The sequence below is a fragment of the Monodon monoceros genome, unplaced genomic scaffold (genome assembly GCF_005190385.1).
Source record: "Monodon monoceros isolate NGI ecotype Baffin Bay Population unplaced genomic scaffold, NGI_Narwhal_1 Super_Scaffold_5, whole genome shotgun sequence".
NCBI lineage: Eukaryota > Metazoa > Chordata > Mammalia > Artiodactyla > Monodontidae > Monodon > Monodon monoceros.
In genome coordinates, this window is record NW_021703782.1 from 50,134,236 (window position 1) to 50,151,600 (window position 17,365).

The 17,365-nt window shown below is 33.9% G+C and overlaps 1 protein-coding gene across 8 annotated transcripts in view; it reads left to right on the top strand.

Moving 5' to 3' along the window:
- Positions 1-17,365, top strand: part of NFIB (nuclear factor I B) — a 230,037-nt gene that overhangs the window by 169,974 nt on the left and 42,698 nt on the right. For all 8 annotated transcript variants that reach the window (XR_003790623.1, XM_029201388.1, XM_029201394.1 and 5 more), the window contains exons 5-6: positions 26-146; positions 3,773-3,891. Coding sequence is in view for 7 of the 8 variants with exons in the window: in XM_029201388.1 (XP_029057221.1) it covers positions 26-146; positions 3,773-3,891 (240 nt within the window). In the remaining variant the exon portion in view is untranslated. The remainder of the gene's footprint in view (positions 1-25; positions 147-3,772; positions 3,892-17,365) is intronic.

Below are 17,365 nucleotides of genomic sequence, written 5' to 3' on the forward strand. Positions count from 1 at the left end.
TTGGTGTTGTTGTTTCATTCCTCAGCACCCATAACCCAGGGAACTGGAGTCAACTTCCCAATTGGAGAAATCCCAAGCCAACCATACTATCATGACATGAACTCGGGGGTCAATCTTCAGAGGTCGCTGTCTTCTCCACCAAGCAGGTAACTGAAAGAGGAGCTGCTTTTGTTCGCAGTCTATATGCACATAGGTAAATAAGTAGACATGCAGATAGATAGGTACGCAGGTAAAGAGAAGGGGGAAATAAAGCAAAGAGTTCAAGATTTTTGCTGATTTTACACAAAGTTTTAATCTTTCCTGGTTAAATTTATTTTGAAATTTGAAAGTTAAATTGTTGTTCAAAGCATTTTAAAAAGGCTTTTTGGGGAGACAAGGGAAAATGAAAATGTATTAATATTTTTATCCCCTTATATGAAGTATTATAACTCTATAAGTAATTCTTTTGGTGACTTTAAAAATGGTATTGCCATAGCAAAGATCCCTGGTTTAGGATTGATTCATCCAACTTTTACCCTAATACCATGTCCAAGCTGGGGATAATGAAACATGAAAAATAAAATGTGTCATTTACTTAACCTTAAAAGGCCTTATTCTAGGCAACAGGTTTGCCAAGTTCTTCAATTAGTTGATGTTCTTTGAATAATTTAGTTAACTCTCAGTTACCAGTGAAAGTATTACCTGCTCTGAGATTTGGCCTAACCAGCCTTTGTTGGGGAACAGCTACAGTGAGGTGACTTTGCCTTTTAGTTCTCTGCTGACATTCTCATATTTCTCTCTTGACCTTCTGATTGTAACTTTCAGTCCCACAGGAGTTTAAAAAGAGATCTCCTATTTAAATGAGGGAAAATTAACTTGGCAAGTGGTAGTACATGGGATTTCATATGTTCCCCTATTGTTGAATGATAGAAGAGGACTGAGTGAATAAGACAAATATTATAGCTTTATTGGGTTTTTTTGAGTTGAATCTTCAATATAGGAAGAGCAATCTCATTTCCACAGCATTAAATATACCCACGATCAGATAGAAGATCATACGTGAGTTCCAGAGCAAAACATACATTTCACAGTATCAACTGTTAAAAAATTTAAAAATCTGGATAACTATATTCCTATGCTATTCTCAAAAACAAAAATTAATTGCATTTGAATTAATTGTGGGGCTATGCACATTTGTTTGTTTATTAACTAAGTTCAATTTGATGTCATTTATGGTCAAACTAAATTTTCATATAGTTAGATTGCATAGCAAGATAATAGGGTTTATTATCATTAAAACTGTGATATGGTGAAGTGTTAAAAATGCTTTAGTTTTTCTAAATTTAAAATGCAAATAGTAATTTTTTATTTTGTCTGGTGGATTGGTATGCTGTCAACACAGATCTTTCCTCATGATCATTCAGTATCAGATACTACGTCATTCAAATAAAAAAGGTTTAAAAAAATTTCTCTATTATTTCCTTATGAAAGTCTTTTCTCCCTCATTTCAAGTTTTCCTTACATATTTACCGCTGATTTACAGATGGGAGAATTAGATTAAAGGAGGCTTAAAAAATACATTCTAACTTTGGATACCCTACAAAGAAACTAAAGAAACTATCTACTCTCACTGTGGTTTAGCGTGGATAGAAATTGCCATCTTCTGCATCATGTTAATACTCCGGGAGTTGTGAGTCAAATATTAATCACAAATGTATCTATGAATATACCCAGACATGCACATGCTTCCAGGATTTGGAAACAGTGTAGTAGAAAGAGCACAGTCTCAGAAGTCAGAAGTCTTTACTTTGTGTCAGACTGCTTCCATTAACATGCCCTGGGCAATTGATTTTCTCCAAATTTGTCTTCCCACTTGTAAGAAAATGGAGGATTGGTTTATGTGTATGGCTTCTAAAGTGAATTACAACTCTGAAATCCTATGACATTAGGTTTATTATCACTGTATAAAGTTCATTCAGAAGATATCGTTTTTAGTTTTTATTTCCATGGGTGTGAATAAGATTTTTTTTTAATTTAAGGAAAAAATATCCATTTCTATACTCATAACTTACTCTTTAATAGGGTATTGGTGGAGATGTTTGAAAGCAGTATATCAAGCAGTATGGCATGTGGCATAGAATAGCTTTTTAATCTCTGCTCTAAATATTCACTTTTCTTAGTAATTGAGATAAAACTATGTTTTCTTTATTAAAATATATTATAATACTTTGAAAGTTATTTTGGTTTGAATTTGGCAATGGCCTATTTTTCTTGGTTGATCTTAAGAATAAAGGATCAATAACCTAAGTTTTTAGGAAAAAAATCTAAAAACAATAAATGCTGGAAAGGGTGTGGTGAAAAGGGAACCCTCCTACACTGTTGGTGGGAATGTAAATTGATACAACCACTATGGAAAACAGTATGGAGGTTCCTTAAAAAACTAAAAATAGAACTACCATATGACCCAGCAATCCCACTACTGGGCATATACCCTGAGAAAACCATAATTCAAAAAGAGACATGTACCACAGTGTTCATTGCAGCACTATTTACAATAGCCAGGACATGGAACCAAGCTAAATGTCCATCGACAGATGCATGGATAAAGAAGATGTGGCACATATATACAATGGAATATTACTCAGCCATAAAAAGAAACGAAATTGAGTTATTTGTAGTGAGGTGGACAGACCTAGAGTCTGTCATACAGAGTGAAGTAAGTCGGAAAGAGAAAAGCAAATACCATGTGCTAACACATATATATGGAATCTAAAAAAAAAATAAAATGGTTCTGATGAACCTAGTTGCAGGGCAGGAATAAAGATGTAGACAGAGAATGGACTTGAGGACACGAGGGAAGCTGGGGCGAAGTGAGAGTAGCATTGATGTATATGCACTACCGAATGTAAAATAGTTAGCTAGTGGGAAGCAGCAGCATGATCTCCCTCTGCTTCGTGATGACCTAGAGAGGTGGGATAGGGAGGATGGGAGGGAGGCTCACGAGGGAGGGGATATGGGGACATGTGTATGCATATGGCTGATTCACTTTGTTGTACAACAGAAACTAACACAGTATTGTGAAGCAATTATACTCCAATAAAGATCTATTTTAAAAAAAGGATATATGAAATAGTTTATAATCAGTAAAGTACTATAAAATTTTTAATATTATTAAATATAGGTTTGCTACTAATAATTACTATTTTATAAGTGTCTTCTAAATGCCAGCCACTAAATGCATGAGCTTTACATTTAATAACTCATTTAATCCTCTCAACCACTCCCCTTTTTATTATTTCCATTTTACAGATGATTAAACTGAGTTTAGGAAGGTTAAGGAGTTTACTTATCTTTGAATTGACATGAAGGGATTACATTTTTAATGGCAAGTGCTGTACGAATGAACGTTGTTCATATTGATAATAATTATGAGTCAGGTACAATCGATAATAATTTTTAAATTAGTATACCTATCACATTAAGAATTCACTTTTTAGTACTGAAAATAGTGTTCTACTACTGGAAATATATTTCAACATGCAAATATAATAAACACATTTGTTAGACAGGTACAGTTCTGATATATTATAGTAAATGATACATACAACTAGAAATGTCTGCTGCTCCTATTGATGTCTTAAATACTCACCATTATTTCAAAATGGTTCTGAGATACTGTTACTTGTGTTTGTGGAAATTTCCACAGTAAGAATATTCTCAGATTATGTATTTTCAGATGCTACACATCTTTCTGGAAATCCCATTAACATTCACTCTTGTCATATTTTAACAGCAAAAGACCCAAAACTATATCCATAGATGAAAATATGGAACCAAGTCCTACAGGAGACTTTTATCCCTCTCCGAATTCACCAGCTGCTGGAAGTCGAACATGGCATGAAAGAGATCAAGGTGAGTAATAAGGCGTTGCCTCTAGGAACAGTAGAGTAAAATGTCAGCTCCTTTCACAAATTTCATTTAGTCAAAATTTCATAATTGAATCAATATGGATTATATTTTTTTCATGAAATGATTGCAATAAAATTATTTTTAAGGTCATGTACTAGTCAAATCTTGTTAAAGTGAAGTTACAAAATTCCCATATTTTTATGTGTTTATTAAACTTTTTTTTTAGACAAAATGATCTTTTAGAACCCTCAATGTGTGTGTGACTGATGACGACCAGGCTACATTAGTTGGCTGGATTGTAGCAGAAGCACAAGTTCTGATTCAGTCAAATCAATCCGCTCCTCTTAATGGGGTATTTTAAGGAGGAGCCAGGCTTTAAGCGGTTCGCAGGTACTAGTTACTGAAAGTTCCCATTTAAAGGAAGCCATACTTCCTTTTGGAAGTAGGTACAACATAAACAATAAATAAGTGTAATGTAAGACACTTGGTGTCTGAGTCAATCTAGTTATTCTATCTAGATAAAACTATAACCCAGTTCTAGGGCAGCTCTAGGGAAAAATATAACAGTTAAGAAATAGGTATTATTTGGCTCTCTGATTTCATACTTTGCTCTTTTTCATTCTTAAAATCTATTGGATTAAATATACTTCATCCGACATACTCATGCCTTTTTGCCACAGAAGGAGATTATTAAACATGGAAACAAAGATTAGCTAACAATTTTTGTTGGTATGTATGCAAATATGACATATCAGCAGCACAAAATGTATTTGAAAATTCTTTTAGATAAAATTCTCCATTTTATTAAAAATGTAAAAAAAAAAAATAGGGCTCATTCTCAATGTTTTTTAGCCCATGACTTGGGCGTGTGTCTCTGAGGCTTGAGGAGCTGCATGTCCAGTAATCTCAGGAGACCAAATAGCTCTGAAGCTTAGCAGTTAAAGCCAAAGTTCAGGACTCCTTTTCTGCTGCTCCATGTTTTCCTACCGAGTGCCATAGCATTTAAAGAAGGGTGAAACATCTTCATGGAGGAATTGACATTGAGTCAGGTGGGTCTCCTTTAGCATGCTGAGATTTTTAACTAGTAAATAAGGGGACAGCGTGGGCACAGACAAAAGCACAGGCAAGCATTGAGGTGGGGAAGTAAATTTCTGAATGGCCATGTATGAGCCCTGTGGTGGGAGGCTGTGTGTGTGGATGGAAATAAAGGGAGATCGTCTTAAGGAAGGATTTGAAAATCAGCTGGAGAGTTTGGGCTCTGAGATCTCACTCCACCTCCCAAATCTATTCTTTAGACAGAACCATCTTTTAAAACATAATAATGTCATATCACTCCCCTACTTCAGTCACGTCCTGCTTCTCTTAGGAGAAGCTCAGAATTCCTTCCTATGATCCACGGACCTTTTTCTTGTCCTCTGGCCTCTTGACCACTGCTCCAGCCTCAGCAGGGGCTGTCTGCTTCCTTCTTGCACTTGAGCCTACTGCTTTGTTTAGATTTGGAAATGCAATACCGAAGACCTTCATGTAAGCCATGCCCTCTGGAGGGCTCCTCTTCTGTCTCTTCGTCTGGCAAATTCTTGGTCAGTTTTCAGGTCCCAGCCTAAATTGAGGAATTTCAATCTAAATCAGGTCTTTACCTCTTGACATCTTGTATTGTTCCTTCATTGTGCTTATAATATAGTTCCTTCATTGTGCTTATAAAATAGTTCCGTATTTGTTTATGGGATTAATTGTCTAAATCTGTCTATACTCTGAGGGCAGGGAATTTATCTGTTTGGCTACTGTGTAACCAGCGCCTGGGAACCGTGCACAACACTTAGTGCTTAGTAGGGGCAAATAAATATTTGTTGGCTACATGAACCATTGATAGGCAGAACACCAGTTTCATTAGCAAAGGCAGGAAATAACAGGGACTTAACCAGACTTGCAGAAGTAAGAATAAAAACAAAACCCTAAACCCTTTATATTTTATTGCTTGTTTTACTGACATTGTCAGCTTTTTCTAAACAAAGCCATATTTTCCTCATCAGAAAATTGTTCTGGAAAAGATTCTAATGGTAATAACATTAACATTGTGAATGTGTGGCAATGGATGTGTTGTGCAGAAGTGTAGGTGTTCTTTATTATAGAGAGTGTCACTCTGTAAGAATTGATTCCTCTTTCAGCCTATTGAATAAAGCCAATCTCAAATCGTATTATAAAACATTTTTGAAAAGTAGAAGGGAAACTGTCATTCTTTCTTTTTGTAAAATTGTTGTATTGTCTTGGTGATTTTCTTTTGTCAAGATGACTGTAATTATTGGAGAAGTCTGTAAAGGAATATTAAGAGTAAGAAAGAATGATCCATTTTCATGTGTGCTTAGAAAAAATAGTCTGTCACTTGAATTCTGAAGACTGAAGATTTTGTAACGTGCACAGTAAGCCCTTGTGGGAAGAAGACTTCAACTACAATGAAAACATGAGGGCAGGACAGTACTATCTTTATAAATTTGCTAAGCCAAATGCAGTCCTTCTGTTTGATGAAAATTGCTTTCTTTAAACTTGCAAAGTAAAATGCCCTGGTTGTTCTTGTCCATCTTCAAATGTTCTTTAGACATACTTGCCTGTCATGAAGGGAGTTTTCTAAAGGGCATATTGAGTACCACTCGATACTGTAATAGCTTTAGTACATGTCTAAAAATCCCTGTGCTAATTGTATGCAATAACTACTTACTGGTTGCTTAAAATATATTTGTGCTTATAATTGGCAGAAATGTTTAAAATTCACTGTTAATTATTTCCTGGGTCTGCCTTAGTTATTTGTGTTAACTTTGCATTAACATCTACTTTTACCATAACCCTTAACAAAACTGAGTGAAATATGCGAATCAAAAATAACAAAATTATGGAGAATATGTGGCATTCCACCTTCCCTTATAATCTGACCACAAACCTAAACCTTTGAGATTTATTCCAAGTAGGGAAAAATAAAGAATATAGTGTAACTAAATGATTATACTCATTTCATTTAAAAAATTAGGCAACATTTTAATACAAAATCTAGATTCATGCAGTGACAAATATTCCTCTATTTTAATAATTTAATGAAAAAGTGTTTTTATTTTAGCATACTATAGACATAATTATATCTTTATGGCTTTTCAAAGCACAAAAAAGTTACAATGTCCTAGACATAAAAGAGTTGTAATTTTAATTTTGTAGAATATAGACATGAACATTTTCAAACTGAACACTGCTTAATAGGGTTAAACATTTCATAGGAATCTTTATAATTTGCTTAAATTTCTTCTGATAAATAGTGATAGAAATTAAATTTGTTAGAATCTACATTACATAATGTTTATGTTTTAACTTTATATTCTTTGATACATAAAGGAAGAAAAAGAAAACTGGGCCAGTAACAAAGGGATATACAGCAGCTGTTACATTCTTTCCTAGATTCTAGAATATTTTTTTCTTGCTTAGTCTCTTTTATGAATTCCCTAGTCTTAAACCTCATGACTGGTTCTACCTCTATTGAAAACTTTGTTTTTTGGATACTGCTTTCCATCGTTTTAATGGTTAAATTAATGGAACCAGGATAGCTTATCAATTTGCATGTTGAAAATTTCTTTTATTATTCTAATACTTACCCCACAAAATATTCCATCTGAGAGCTTGTCTACCTTAAATTTTTTCCCACCTGAGCCAGTTCACAGACTAAATTCCTCATTGATATAATTCTCTTGAAATCATTACAGTAGTCCTTTGTAACTTCTGATGTAAGAGGAAAAATAAAGGCAGGTCTTGGTTTTTCCTCTAATTTAAGTTACTTTCTTGGGACTAAAGCTTGTAGTATTTTTGTGGCTGGAAATTTAACAGACTAGTAATTGGTATGCTTGAACATTTGAAACAATTCTTTGTTAGTATCACTTTGTCTATGCCATTCTAATAGTCCCCGCGCCATCTAAGCCTGAATATAAAACTCCTAAAACGCTATTTAATAGACATTTAGTGATACGGTAAATATATTTGTAATATACAGCTGGGCTTTCTAAATGGAAAATTTAACAGCTTCTTAGTCTAATGAGTATTTAAACAACTTGTAATCTTAGATAAAATGTAAATTCAGAAAGACTTTTAATGCAGTAAAATTTTATTAGTTCCTACACATGTAGAATTGCGATAATTGAACTAAATTAACATTTATCAAATGCCTATTATTTGCCAGGACTTTTTCTAGGCATTGGGCACATAAATATGAATAAATTAAATTTCTAGCCCTTGACCTGCTGAACAGAAATATAAATTTTTATTATTTATGAAAAAAGTTTCTTCACAGAAAATAATGTAAATCAGGTTATGAGGGGACTGTCTCCATGCCCAACTTACTTTTAAGCATTATGAGAAATAAATCTTGACACAAAAATCAATAAATTGGTATGTTAGCAAAAACTAGCAGTACTTAGAGGTGTATTGGAATGTAATTACAATTTTAAGAGTAGTTTAAAAATTTATACTGGACTCTCAAATAGGCAATATTTAGGCTTCGCATTCTGGTTGCTATAGGTACCAGAAAAAAGCACTATTTAAAAAAATTTACAGGTCTGTCGTACAAATAAGTCTTCAGCTAGTTTTTCTGAAGTTTTAATATATTTCCAAGCCCTAGAGATTTATTTGTGATAAATTTGCAAATGTTCTCATTAGTAATAGAGTCTTATATGTTGTGCTCAATTTTAATTTGAACTTTATAGAGTTCTGTAAGGATATGGTATTAAATAAATAATGAATTAAGCCAAAGGGCTCAAGGGAACACTGCGGGCTAAAGAGTAATAATGCCAGCTTAGTATCATGCATTTAATCAAGTATAGGAAATAAATAACAGTCAGTAGAGTGTGGTGACACTGATAGAACCGGAATCAGAGACCAGCCTTTCGTTAAGTTAAAAAATGCTAGATACAAGAGCATTCAACCAAGTTTGGAAATTTTTATTTAAACAAAAGTTTAAACTTTTTTATTCATAAATGAGTTTGTAGAATATTTAATATACTACTGTGTGCTGTGAATGTGGATATCCATGAGTGGATATTGACTGAATATGTATTAAGTTTGCGACTTCAGAACCTTTTTTCCCCCATCTAAGAATCTATAGGGAGATTTAATCCTACATTCAGACTTTGGAAAGCAGTGCTCTATCCCAAACTACAGTCTGACAAATGATAAACTCTCAAGGTTTTTCTAGCTGTAGAATTTGGGTGAATGAGCAGCTTTCACAAATAGTTGAGTAACTATTGACATTAAATGAAGTCCTAGAAAATGGCAAGAAAACAGCTTGGTAATCTCCTGGAAGAATGTTTAAGCTCCCGTTGGGGACCAGATAGAACACCAGCAATTCCTTACATTCCTAGAGTTTGTATCACAAGGATTAAATATCAAATGTTCAAATATCAAATTTTGAACCAGACAGAATCAAAGATACAAACGCTTTTGATGGATACATGTGAAGAGATGGCTTGAATTTAATGTTTAAGTACAATTAAGTTTTTTTGTTTAGCTTATTATTAAAAAATATATCAAAAATCAAGAACTTACAGTTCTTACAGAACTTGCAGTGACTCTCCATATATTATGTTATCGGAGGCAAACTCTGGGGATGCCTTCATCGTAGTGTATTTCGTTCTCTTCGGCTACACTGCTGTATTTGAAAAATCACATTATGAACATCTTTCAAACAGAAAGGAAGACAATACATTGTTGGTGAAGGCTTTCATCAGAATTCCTTACCTTGCCTACTAATTAACAGATGTTTGTGCTCTTTTCATGTGTTCTAATCAGGAAGAGCATTTTGGATGGGACGCAACCTGTGTACATGGCTAGAAGGGACAATACTACTTACTAGGGGAAAGTGATACTCATATTTCTGTCCTCTGGAGGCTTAATGATTTGAAAATACAACATTTTGTAGAAAAACCATCGTGGATAATTAGTTTGAAAAAAATAACAACTTGCTGTGTGACACTGGCCCTCTAGATTGGTAGAACACAGTCTAAATTAGGAAAGTGGAAAATCCATGGGAGACAGTGTGCTTCGTTATCATAGTGTACCATGAAAAGTTTCTTAGAGTGGTAAAAGGTTTTATTTCAAATCCATTTACACATTAATTTCCTATTTAAGTTTATTTTGAAGTAATTTGGAAAGCCAGTTTCTTTTGAGTTATTATACCACCAATATCATATACAATAAGAAGTTGATTTTTCAGGGATAGAACACAGATTATTAGAAGCCTTAGGGGAGACATAGTTCAAGCTCCTTATCTGACAGATAAGCAATCTAAGTATCAGAGAGGCTGTCTCATCCATAGTGTCCAGATAATTAAGAGCAGAGCCTAGGTCTTCTTTTTCAAAGCCTGATATATATATTTTTGTATTTTTCTGTTATCCTGCAACCCACCTAGGGAAGCAATATATAAACTTACCTACATAGGGAGAAATGGACTAGGAGAATTTGAACACTGCTTAACAAGTCTTGGCAGGCGGACAGTTCTAGGGAGCTTCATGGAAGATTCTGTTAGACCTTGTAGAACTAGAGTAAGTGTAGAGGTGAATTTATGAGTTTTCAGGTCTGGAAGAATTGTCAAAACAAAATTTTAAGATGGTAAAATGTGTCTCTTCTTTTTTAAAAAATCAACCTCTTAATATTTGTGCCATGATTAAGTTTTTGAACTAAAAAAAAGGGAGACATGAGTGCTTTTGATGGATAAATGTGGAGAAGAGCTGGTTTGGATGGAATGTTTAAGCACGATATTTAAAGTTTTAAAAAGCTTTTTGTTATAGAGAATGTCAAAAATAGAAAGAATCATAAAGTGAACTTCCATGTACCATTTTTTAGCTTTAACTGTTATCAATATTTTGCCCATCTTGTTTCATTCAATATCTTCCAGTTTTTTAAGTATTTTAAAGTAAATCCCAGATAATGTGTCATTTTACTTATAAATACTTAAGTTTCTAATAGACAATGATTATCATTTTTAATACAACTCAATACCATTATTAATTTAACAAATATAACAATAATTCCTTAATATATACTGTATAACCCATGTGCAAATTCCCCAGAATATCGTATAGGTTGTTTTGTTTAAATGAAGGTCCCAAACAGATCCAATACCATATTTGTATTTTCAACTTGTCTTTAACCTATAATAGTTCTATTAACTATTTTTATATTTACTCACTTTTGTATATCATTTATTTGTTGAATAAACCACATAAATTTAAATCTTTTCGTTCAACAAATACATTTAAATTGAGGAAAACCAGACCCTCCTTCCATTTGTGGCTACCATCTATTGAGCACTTACTCCCTTTCAGGATTGAGCTAAGACTTTACATATATTTTTCTTTTCAATCCTATTTAAAAACAAACAAACATTTTACAGCTCATTAAGCTCATCACTACAGTGGTTAAGAAATTTGACATAGATACACAGATAAGTAGCATTGATAGAATGGGAGCCCTTGTCTCTTCCACTCCAGAATCCACGCTCATTATTACTGTATATACTGCCTTCCAAAGAAGTCATTGTCATGCTGTGTTCATGGTTTTGCAAACTAGTTACAAAACCTCTATGACAGTTTTTTTTTTTCCTAACACATATGAAACTTTACTACAAATAAATACATATAATAGCAGAAGGGTTCACAGACTCCAGGAATTCATGAGTGCAGTTCTTGGGCTGGACTCAGGTTAAGAATCTCTTTTCCTTTTAATAATAAGATGTTAATAAATAATCCTAAAGTCTAGAATGTCTTTAGTTGAGGTGTGTGATATACATTCAGTTTAAATTGAGCTATGTGTGTCAAAATATAAAAATTATATATTTATTGCTGTATATAGTTTTTTCTTTTCTATTCTAATTTTTTGCCATATGCCTAGAGCACTATAATGGTGATCAGGAAACTATCAATATAAATAGTGGTATGGCCTTAGACAGAACACTTAATGTCAGTAAACTGAGTTTTCTCGTCTGTGAGATAAAGTTGGATAGTAAGGTTCCTTTGTGTTCTAGTGTTCTGGATTTTAAATTAATTGAAGTCAGAGTATTTATAGATCTTTAATACTTGAGTCTTTGAGCTTTCATTAACATGAATCTTTTTGAAGACTCTGAACATTTTCCATTTCCTAAATTATTTTTTAGATGTTTATTTTAAATGCTCTTGTTGAATAACTTGATAATTGGCTGTTTAGGTGCTTGGAGGCATCATATGTTTTGCCTTGTACCTGAGGAATGTGCAGTTCTTACAAATACAAGCCCTGTCCTGCACCATTCTGGTACAACAAATGATTGAGAGAGATTGAGTTATTATAACAGAACATTGTTATGGGATCTGTGTCTCCTACTTTGAAAATAAATGACTCAGCCAGACGGCAACATTTATATTTTCTCTAAATGACTAGGGATATAGCAATAGGAGACCATTATCCTGTGACAATATTCTGTTTCATTGACATTATCTCACAAATGTAATTGGTCCATTACCAAATAGAGGTTTTGTTACTGATCAATTTCACGTGATTTCTAAAACCATTAAGATAATAAATATGCCATCATAGTAATTTCATTGACAGGATGTTCTTTTTTTCTTCATTTACATTTGTTAAAGGAGAAATATAGATTTAGACTGAACTTAAAAACTACAACTTATACCAGTTTTGACTACTTTTCCATTAAAAGAAACGGACTATTGTGCAGAGTAATCGTATTTGCATTGAGCTGCCAAAGTGACGACCTTAAAATTTTTTCATGATTTTTTTTGTCTGCTACACTAAACCACATCAAATCATAATTGTCCCTAAGCAATTAGTTTACTACCTAAGTTTAATGATTTTATTTGAAATAAGTTCCAGATCATTTCCAGGACTTTCCTGGAAATCCACTAAAGTAACACATCAGTAAAATCAACGCTAACCATTACCAGCATGTATAATAACAGCATTAGTAACAACCTAAACCTTGAGATGTCTTGTAGCATAAATGTTGCTGAATGCATGGCTTTTCCCCAAATGTTCTCTAAAAAGTCATCTGTAATCTTGTTATATTAGAACTCTTCCAGTATCTTTCTGACTTTTACAGTTAAGGTTACGGTATTGATTTTATTTTATAGTCCATGGCTCTCAGATGCTTAACACTAATAAGTCTCTTTAGCCAAGAGGTTCTCCCCAGAGGCATGGCGAATAGCAGCTATTTACCTATGCCAATATTTAATAAGCATCTAAAATATACTCCACATCTTGCATAATTGTTTGGTGCTTTTCCTCCTTTCAAATTAGATTTTCTGACATTACTCAAGATACTTTATCATCGTCTGTTGAAATGAAATTGCTTAATGGACAAAAGTATTTTGAAGTGTTTTTTAAAAATAAGTTTTCATTTATTCAGTATTCACTCTTTTAGCATTGTTCTTCATTATTCAAGGCTTTTTTTTTTTTTTTTTAATGTCTCAGGAAGGTGTTCGTGAGCTTCAAAGGGGTTTGAGCTTTAACTTGGTATTGGGTGTTGGTGTAGCCTGGAGACTTTTTTTTTTAAATAGAGCTGTGATAAACAGAGACTTGTAGAAACATGCTACTTACAGGCTTGGGTTGGTATATACTATATGGAGAGACTTGAATTATCACAAAAGGTTTCAAATTGCTCAAGGATGTAGTAATATGCTTGTGTAGTTAAGATTAAATAACTCAAAGATTAAAGTAAGAATTTTCATATATTTAACATGAAGACTACCATATTTTCTGTTTTCTCCTTTGAAAAAGAACTGATTTCCTTAAAAGAAAAAAAGATTGAGAAATCTAATTGAAGATGATATCTTATCTCTTCTTAATGTAGCTTGCCGATTTTCCGAAGTTATTTTAGAGTGTGATAAATAGATATATATGGAGATACTTTCTTAACGTGGCAGCTAATTATTTTTTGAATCATCTGGCATCATCATCAAACTACTGTAGTGGGATTAAGTCCATATGTCTCGTCATACCATTCAGAGCTTTTTGTTAACTTGGAGCGTGGAGGAAGGACTTATTCACATTTGCCGCAGAATCATAAAATTTTACATCTAGAAGAGTCCTTAGAAACAGATATTCAGATATTTCTTTTCAATTGTATTCTCAAAAATATTGTTTTGCCTTTAGCCAACTAAATTGCAAACGTTACATTAAAGCGTTTCATTTTACCTTTTTGTAGCATCCAGTATCTAAGACCAGTGAGGCATTTCCTTCTTAAAGCATAATGTCTGGCACAGTATCAAGATCCTGTGTTGTCCACCCATCACTGGGAACTATTTATAATATTCTATGGATCTACAGGCAGTATTTTTTTCTCCAAATATATATTTTACCATTTTTTTTATTATAAAAGTAAAAATTATTTGTGGGGGATTTGAAAAACAAATTGTCAAATATAAACAAGAAAATTAAAGTCACCTGTAATTCTATCACATGGAGATAACTCATGTTAATATTTGGATATATTATATGCCAGTCTATTTTCTATATATTTTTTTCTATGCATATTCTATGTCAAGTAAAATTTTTGCCCTAAATTGGGCTTATACAGTATATGCTATTTTATAAATTCTTTTCTGTTTGTTTTTTTTTTTTTTGGTCTTTTATTTATAATATAATAGCATGTTACCATGTCATTCAATTTCCACTTCGTAATGCTGCATAGTATGCCACCCTTTGGCTATACTATACAGTTTTGAAGGTCTGCTTTACTTGTGGATGTTTAGATAGTTTCCAAGTTTTTGTATAGTTAATAAAGATACAGTGAACATCGTTGCATACAAATCTTTGTACTTAAATCTGATCATTTTGTTCCTGTCTAGTTCTATTCATTGTCCCCGGTACCTGGCATATTGTCTGGCACTAAGTCACCAAATACATAGATGCTCAATGAAATTTTGTTAAAGGAATAAATACATTCCTACTGTAGATTTCCTGAGTTAAATATTATGTCCATTTCTAAGGCTTTTGATAAATATTGGCACAAAATCTGGAAAGGTCTTATCAATTTATATTCTCACTAGCAGTGCCTGAGTGGCTTAACTCCACCATCATATCCATACTACTTAGACACAGCACATGGCTCTATAAGCAATTTTGAAGCATGTCCTCTGAAATATATTTAAAGAACAGTGAATCTATGGCCTTGTGACTCTACCCATGCACCTCTTTTCTGTCATTTATATTTCACTTAAACCATTGGGCATCACAGTACATCTTTTCTTGCCAGGAGCTGAGAGAGCCCCATTTTATTGTGAAGGAAATGGGGAAATGGAGAGGGTACCTCAGGGAATATGCAAAGCTTTCAAGTAAAGACACCTACTTGGTCTCTCTCCTTTCTTGTCCTACAGACTCACTCCCTCGGGGCACTTCCCCACATAGGTTCCTTTTTTTTTTTTTTTTAACATCTTTATTGGAGTATAATTGCTTTACAATGGAGTGTTAGTTTCTGCTTTATAACAAAGTGAATCAGCTATACATATACATATATCCCCATATCTCCTCCCTCTTGCATCTCCCTTCCACCCTCCCTATCCCACCCTTCTAGGTGGTCACAAAGCACCGAGCTGATCTATCTGTGTTACGCAGCTGCTTCCCACTAGCTATCTATTTTACATTTGGTAGTGTATATGTCCATGCTACTCTCTCACTTCGTCCCAGCTTACCCTTCCCTCTCCCCGTGTCCTCAAGTCCATTCTCTATGTCTGCATCTATATTCCTGTCCTGCCCCTAGGTTCTTCAGAACCATTTTTTTTTTCAGATACCATATATATGTGTTAGCATACGGTATTTGTTTTTCTCTTTCTGACTTACTTCACTCTGTATGACAGTCTCTAGGTCCATCCACCTCACTACAAATGACCCAATTTCATTTCTTTTTATGGCTGAGTAATATTCCATTGTATATATGTGCCACATCTTCTTTATCCATTCATCTGGCGATGGACACTTAGGTTGCTTCCATGTCCTGGCTATTGTAAATAGAGCTGCAATGAACATTGTGGTCCATGACTCTTTTTCAATTATGGTTTTCTCAGGGTTTATGCCCAGTAGTGGGATTGCTGGGTCATATGGTAGTTCTATTTTTAGTTTTTTAAGGAACCTCCATACTGTTCTCCACAGTGGCTGTATCCCCACATGGGTCCTTTATCTACAGGTAAAACTTAGGAAAGTAAGGATCAGTATGGTTCCCCACAGGGAAACAATAGAAATAAATCCATCAAAGCTCTGGGCCGGGATCTTCTGCACTTGGTAATTGCAGTATTTTTCATAACACTTATACAGTTATAAATAGCCTCTCCTCTAAATTTTCCTCTCCTGCACACAATTTACCCCCAGGCAAAAGCAGAGGAGGAGAAGCCTGGATCTCTTTCAGTGCTCAGTCGGCAGAGTCATCCTCCCTGCCTTCTCCTTGTCCTCCAGGCACAGGGCCCAAGCTGTTTCCCTGTCTCAGGACTGACTCCGGATTTATGGCCTGAAGTACAAGTATCAGATTTCCAGCTCCTGAACTCATCCCACACACCAGCTCTAGTAGCCTCTCATTTATTATCTCATGTATTATAAAGAGCATTATTATTTTATACAGATGGGTCATTCCTTTTTCATGTTGTCATCCAGCTTTCACCCCAACATTTTAATGGAAAGCAGAAATTCCCCAGTTTAGCTAACGTTCACTTGTCAGTCTGTTTTGTGTTGCTTGACAGAGTTTCAAGGGAGTAACGGGCGTGTTAACCACCTTTGCCTTCTTCCAATGAGTTTGGTCTCTGAAGAGCTTTTCTATATCCAGAGTTTTTATAAATCTATAAAGCTCTAGAGAAGTCTAAAACCTGTAAAAAATAAAGAAACTTGGAAAACTGTGAGGGGTATTAAGTTAGTAAGACTTGTCAATATAATAAAATCTTGTCAAATCCTAGTCACTGGACTCCCTAAGCTAAATGTTCCCACATATGCACTTTTCTTCTTTGATCTGTATCATGCTCATACCAAAGGACCAAAGTTTCATTGCACCTTGAGTTTTCTTCTGCAAAAAAAGAATCCTGTAACATCTGCTCAGCAGCTTGATAATGTAAAAAATAAGGAAGACATTTTTAACAATGATTATAGCTTTATAAACACCTCATAATAAAATATACCTTAACATTAAATACTGGAAAATAAGAGAAGTCGGCAAGTGGCGATTTGTATCAAGAGGGTTCTTTTAGACTTGTTTACAAGTATGACATGTAAATAAGGAACTTAGGAAGATGTAAAAATATTGGAATTTTAAAAGATTTTGAGGCAATTTGCTTCTTTGTTAACTAGATAGAAATATGTTTTTCTAAATCATAGGAATGGCACAGTTAATATATTTTGTTAGTGTTATGCTATGCTGAAAAGAACAACTTCACAGAAATTCAAGAATTCTTGTGTGCTCTTACATAATTGATTTCAAATAGTTGTA